The 6,918-nt window shown below is 39.9% G+C and overlaps 1 protein-coding gene across 1 annotated transcript; it reads left to right on the top strand.

Moving 5' to 3' along the window:
- Window positions 1-5,733: 5,733 nt before the first annotated feature.
- Window positions 5,734-6,672, top strand: LOC106841993 (olfactory receptor 1J4-like). The gene has a single exon (XM_014858300.3). It carries the CDS (start codon window positions 5,734-5,736, stop codon window positions 6,670-6,672), a length of 939 nt encoding a protein of 312 aa, XP_014713786.3.
- Window positions 6,673-6,918: the final 246 nt, after the last annotated feature.

The following is a 6,918-nucleotide window of genomic DNA, read 5'->3' as shown; positions in this document are numbered from 1 at the left end:
TAGTGTTTTTGAACTTCTCCTTGATTCTTCCTATTCCCATTCCTGATATTTATTACACCTCAGCATTTTTAACTATTTACCTACTATTTCGTTTGCATTTTTTTTTTCTGCAATCCCCCCTTGGATACATGTTCCATGAGAGGGATTTCTGTTTATATTATTCACTGCTACAACTTGAGGGCATATATCAGTGTCTTACTTTTGTGAGATCCTTTATCATTATTTGTTAAGTGATTGAGTGAATGAACAAAAGAATTTATTCAACAATTACCAAGTGCCTATTGTAAGCCATAGCTGATCCCTAGTGATACTGCAATTAAAAAAATTTAAAAATTAAAAAATAGTTTGAAATTTATGAATGAAATATCAATATTTACACTTTTATCATCCACCATTCTTTTTACCCTATTCCCAACCCACTCCTATAAGTAACCATTTCTATTAGCTTATTAGTTCCTTGTTTATACTTCCTGTGTTTCTTTTATACATATATATAGGAAACCTTGTAAGCAATAAACATACCTAACATATTTTCTCTTTAAGTACAATTCTTCTCTAAAAGGAACCCAAGTTACTTAGAAAGATGGATGTTTCCATGACCAGAAATACAAAGAAGATCTGGGAAAGTTTTGTTGAGCCTGAAAGTAAGGAATCAGTCAATGAATCCTGGGGACACAGGAGTCAGCTCCAAGGGGCTCCCCCTGGCAAATATGGAATAATTTCAGCTTCAAAAAGAATAACAACAAACCAACAAACACATAGAGAGGGAGAACAGATTGGATGTTATCAGAGGGAAGGGAGTGTGGTGAGGGCAAAATGGGTAAAGGGACACATTTGTATGGCGATGGATGGAAATTAGACTGTTGGTGGTGAACATGGTGCAGCCTATCCAGAAGCTGAAATATAATAATGTACACCTTGGATTTACACATTGTAACAGACCAATGATCTCAATAGAATTATTAAAAAAATAAAAACAAGGGGCTGTCCTGTGGCCTAGTAGTGAAGTTCGGCGAGCTCCACTTCAGCAGCCTTGGTTCAGTTCCCAGGTGCAGACCTACACTACTTTTCAGCAGCCATCCTGTGGTGGCAACTGACATACAAAACAGAGGAAGACTGGCACAGACGTTAGTTCAGGGCAAATAATTCTTAAGCAAAAGGAGGAAGATTGGCAACAGATGTTAGCTTAGGGCAAATGTTCCTCAGCAAAAATAAAAGAAAAAAGTAAGAGCAATAACCATAATGGATTATGACTCAGAAACTAAATGAGAATATATGAATCTATAATGCTATAATAAATTAGTAAAAAACATACATGATAGAGAAATAACACTTCTCTCTTACAGAGAACTAATACATGTAGAATGATTGAAGGAATGAGAAATATCACCATTTGGCCACCACAATTACAATAATTGTTTCAAGCAAATATCACTTGATTCTTATGAAGTATGATATACATAATGGTTGAAATTTTATCATATCTACCCATTATATTTATTAATTTGAAAGATGAAAATAGTAACTTTGTAGTAAGGAAATCTGATAGACACCACCTTAATCAATTGACCAAGATTAAAATTGCTGGCAGTTGGGGCCTGGGCCCGTGGCAGAGTGGTTAAAGTTCTGTGAGCTCTATTTCAGTGGCCCTAGTTGGTGGGCTCAGATCCCCAGTGTGGACCTATTCCACTGATCAGCCATACTGTGGAAGTGTTCCACATACAGAAAAATAGAGGAGGATTGGCACAGATGTTTGCTCAGGGCTAATCTTCCTCAAGCAAAAAAAAAGAGGAAGATTGGCAGCGGCTGTTAGTTCAGGGCAAATCTTCCTGAGGGGATAAAAAATTGCTTGTAATAGGAAAAATTGAGTGCACACCTATATAGTAATAAAGCAAATGCGATTAAATATTAATTTTTGGGCAACCTAGGTGAAAAGTATATGAGAAATTTTTGTGTAATCATTACCGTTCTATGTCTGAAGTGATTTCAAAATAAAAAGTTAAAAAAAAAACCATTGTCCATAATTATTCACTAAGAAAAAATAGAATGTCTTACAGGTCTATCTCTAAATTTAAAGTTGGTATCCAGGCAGACAATTACGATATTCCAAAATATTCTCCTTATAGCCCCTGCCAGATATCAAATATGAACTGTGGAACCAAGGGGAAGGTGTAAGAAGGTAATTCTATAAAATGTGATCCCTGCTCTTTAAGAGTTTACAGTCTCTGTGGTGAAACTGTACAGACCATTTTACACCAAGGAAAGAAGCAAGTCTGCAGAACAAAATGTATCAGCATATTTGCTATCCACAAATTGGCACACAAATGTGTAACTAGAGAATATTATCTATCAGCGTGTGCTAGAAAGTCTCCATTTACCCCTCTGTCTATTCTCCAGGCTGCTCCAATCCATTTTGTCTCAGGATTCTGACCTTTCTGGATGGTATTGACCAGGCTTCTCAGCCCTTTGGATTTGGCCAATGGAAACACAAGCTAGAGATCAAAACGCAGAAGGAGAGAGACATTGGAGCATTTATTCTCTATTTTCCTCCCTGCTGGACCATGGGTTGACAGCGTCTGTCCACAGTAATTGTCTAAGGTTCCTCTCCTACCCCAGATGTCTCATCAGATGGTCATAACCTCTCCCTCCCCTTGCACATTTTTCCTACTGCTGCTACCCTGGAGTGCCTCACCATCCCTTAGTAGTTTCCCTTAAACTTGTAAACACCTTTGTAAACAAGCCATTATCACAATCTTTTTGAAAAAATCCTTTGTCCCAGTTGGTACCATTACCAAGAAGAAAGGAGTCCAGGGCATTGCTGGCATCACAGACACAGTTCCCTGGGGCTCCAGCCTCCTCTGCCTCCGGGACACATAGCTCCACAAAGGGCAACAAGAAATTGGCCAATTTGGATATGGTGGCTCCTCCCTGACAGAGAAGCTTAGAGACTTTGTTTCTGTCCTCTTGCTGGTACTTAAAATGTTATCTATTTGATCATTGCTCCAGAGATCATTACAGAACCTGAAATTCTGCAGAAGTGCTTAGGCCACGGATATTTCTTCTTTTCATGTGGATACCACGTCTCCTGAAGAGATGCTTAGGCTTTGGGTAACACTCTGGAGCAGAAGGTGTCTGAACTCACCAAGGATGAACACAGGTCAGAGCTAACTGGAAATCTGCATTTGGTAATGAGTCAATCTGTGTCCTCGTGGCTTTGTGTGCCTTTGTGTTCATAGGTGCATGTGTGTGTGCATGTGCTTGTGTTTCTGTTATTTGATAGTTGCATGCATATGCTTGTACTATGTATCTGACTCACAGCCTGATTCTTTTCCTGAGTTAGACCCAATCTGGGCTCTGTTTTAGTGCATGTAGACCAAGTTATCAGATTCGTAATGTGTGAATAGGGATGCCTGATTCATGCCTGTGATCTTAAATATTTGCATCACAGCTGAGAGGATGAGAGCTCAGCATTGGGAGTGAGATCCTTGTCTCTGCTGCTGGAGGAGAAGTCTGACCTCACCAAGGAACTGAAGTGTAAGAGGGCTCAAACCTCTGCTCAGCAGCGTGATAGTGTATGTGTGAGCTGTGTTTGTGGGTGATGCACTCCTGTGTGGGAGAAGGAATGTGTACTGTTTGCTTTTGTCTGTGTGAATGTTAACATGTGTGTGTTACCAAGTGCATGGTTTGTTGGTGGTGGTTTAATGACTGTGCCTGTGACTGAATAGGCTTGACTGCCCAATGCCGATTACATTCCTCAGGGAAGGATGTGTGCCATAAGGTGCTAAAGCACCCTTCTCAGTAATGGGAAGGTGCACGCTGCTTGATATGGTGAATGGGTGGCTGGGTGTGCATGTATGTTTTTGGTGTGTGTTTCTTGTTAGATTTTTGCATTGTATATGGCCTTCTGTGTTTTTGGTGACGTGTGTGTATTGTGATGAGTTGAGTGTTTGTCAGGTGTGTCATGTGTCAGATATGTTTTGTGCATTCTGAGTGCGTTTGTGGGTAAATGGTACATCACTGTGTATTGTGTATGTCTCACATTGCATGTTACTTATCACTTGTATGTATATATTCAATGTTTATGACTGATCTACATACATACTGCCTATCCTTCCCTTAGGATGGGAACTAGTCACAGGTGACTGGAATCCTCAAATCAGCAGAGGGTGTTTGTGTGTGTGTATGTCTGTGTGTGTGTCTGATTTGCATGCATGTTTGGGGCTTCTGATTTTCCCCCATGACCCAAATCTTTCCTTTAGTATCTTCCTCTGAAACATCATTGACTGAGATAAACAAAGCTCCAAGCAACTCACTGTTTCTGAAATGGATCTGCTATGATTTTCATATACCTGAATGTGACTGAGTAACGCAGAGTTTTTTAACTCTTCCCTTAGTTTAGCCCTGTCCCAAAAAAGACTTTAGGCATCAGGCTGTGTGAAGTTAGAGTGAAGAACCCCCACCAAAAGATGGCAAGAACTTGGGGAGATCACTTAACACCATGACTTCAGTTTTCAATATAAAATTTGGAAGTAATTACACTTGTCTCATGAAACTTACAGGTCTTCAATAAATATTTATTGTTTGAATAAATGATAATGAATGTGAGAGTCTTTTGGCAATTGGAAAATAGGTTAATATAAGTGAAGGGAACTACCTAGGCAGGAAACTAGGAAACTTTTTACCTACTTTGGTTTCTTTGCAGTATTAAAGGAACAAATAGCGTCCGGTGCACCTAACCAATAGGGGGGAAGTTTCCGTGTGTAGCGGTTACGAGCATGGTCTCTGATAACACAGACATATTATATGGAACAGCATGAAGTAGCAAATATATTATAATTTTCAACCTACAGAAAATGATAATGCATATACTTTATATATATACATACATGAAATTTATATAATTTGTTTCTAATTCCTATAACCTAAAATAGGTGCAAGAACATTCATTCTTAGTGCAGCTGAAAAGATCATTTGAAATCTGAGAATGTACAGTTTATGTGTGGATTTTGTTAGGAAATGTAAGCAAAGTCCTTAGCCTACTACACAAATGTTTAACAAAATGTTCGTCCTTCTTATGGAAGATATTTTGTGGACTATTCTGGTTTGGCAGCTATTCTGGCATCAAGCAGCTTTAAATTGAAACTCACTTCTAGAGTGAAAACGAGTTTGCAGCAGTAGGTCACTGGGACTCAGGCAGGTACACAGTGTGACAATGCTCCAACAATACCACCTCAGCAGTGGAGTCTCACATTATTCGAAGGCAGAAACAAGCGATACCAGTTTGCTGAGACTCATTTACTATTTCTGCCACAGTGACTTATGACGATTTGGCTCTGTCTCGGTGTGATGAATTATCCCTCTATGCTCATCAAGATCTACACTTACGGAGGGCAGGAACTTTGCCTTTTTGTTCACTGCCACATTCTCAGTTGTCAGTAGAGGTCCTCATTCAGTCTCAATGTTCAATAAATAATAGTTCGGTGAAGCAGTGAATACCCTCTTGCTTCTGTGAGATGAGAACTTGTTCGCTGCCTTTGGGTGTGGTGTTTTAGTGGAGCCATACTGGGATAGAGGGAAGATGTATGCACCCACATGTGTGAGAAATTAATGAGTGTAGTTAAAAATTAATTTTTCCCCAGAGAATTGCAGTATGAAATGTGATGGTCCTGATCATCTTTTCTAGGTTCCTGAGATTCCCAAACTTTCTTCATCGCCAGCATATAGAAGAGAACTATGAGGCCTGAGAACCAGAGCTGTGTGTCTGAGTTCCTCCTCCTGGGGCTCCCCATACAACCAGAGCAGCAGGGCCTGTTCTTTGCCTTATTTCTATGCATGTACCTGACCACAGTGCTGGGGAACCTGCTCATCATCCTGCTCATCAGGCTGGACTCTCGCCTACACACCCCCATGTACTTCTTCCTCAGCCACTTGGCCTTCTCTGACATTTCCCTTTCATCTGTCACAGTTCCAAAGATGCTCATGAACATGCAGTCTCGGCAACAAACCATCCCCTATTCGGGGTGCATTTCTCAGTTTTATTTTTTGACTTTGTTTGGTTGTATTGACAATTTCCTTCTTGCAGTGATGGCATATGACAGGTATGTGGCCATCTGTCAGCCACTCCACTACACAAATGTCATGAGGCAGGAGCTGCTTATCTCATTAGTAGTGTGGTCCTGGTTCCTCAGTTGTGCACATGCCCTGTTGCACACCCTCCTTTTGGTCCAACTGTCCTTCTGTGCTGACAATAGCATTCCCCACTTTTTCTGTGACCTCACTGCACTCCTGAAGATGAGCTGCTCAGATATCTCCCTCAATGAGCTGGTCATGTTCATTGAGGGAGCAATAGTTGTCACCTTGCCTTTGATTAGTATCCTGGGTTCATATATCCATATAGGGACCACCGTCCTGAAGATCCCCTCCACAAAGAGACTCTTTAAAGCCTTTTCTACCTGTGGCTCCCATCTCATTGTGGTGTCTTTATACTATGGGACCATTGCAGTTGCTTACTTTTTCTCCTCATCAAAGGATTCCAATGACAAAGACATGATTGCTTCGGTGATGTATATAGTAGTTACCCCCATGCTGAACCCCTTCATCTATAGCCTGAGGAACAGAGATATAAAACAGGCTCTAGGAATGTTTGTCACTAGGGCTAATTTCTTTAAGTGACAATCACTAAATTCTTTTATTACAATGATGAGTACAGTGAGATGTATATCCTAAAATTACTGTATGTTTGACAACTCTATATAAATTTAAAAGAATATCTGTTCTTCTATCATCTATAGCGTTCTTAATATGTCAACTAGGTCAAGTTTGCTACTTGGATTGTTAAATATTCTTTATTCCTAAATAAATTGTGGGTTTGTCTTTTTCTCCTTTCAGATATGTCAGTTTTTGCTTATTACTTTTTAT

Source organism: Equus asinus, chromosome 10 (assembly GCF_041296235.1).
Source record: "Equus asinus isolate D_3611 breed Donkey chromosome 10, EquAss-T2T_v2, whole genome shotgun sequence".
In the NCBI taxonomy this organism is placed as follows: domain Eukaryota; kingdom Metazoa; phylum Chordata; class Mammalia; order Perissodactyla; family Equidae; genus Equus; species Equus asinus.
This window is presented reverse-complemented; position numbering and strand designations above follow the sequence as displayed.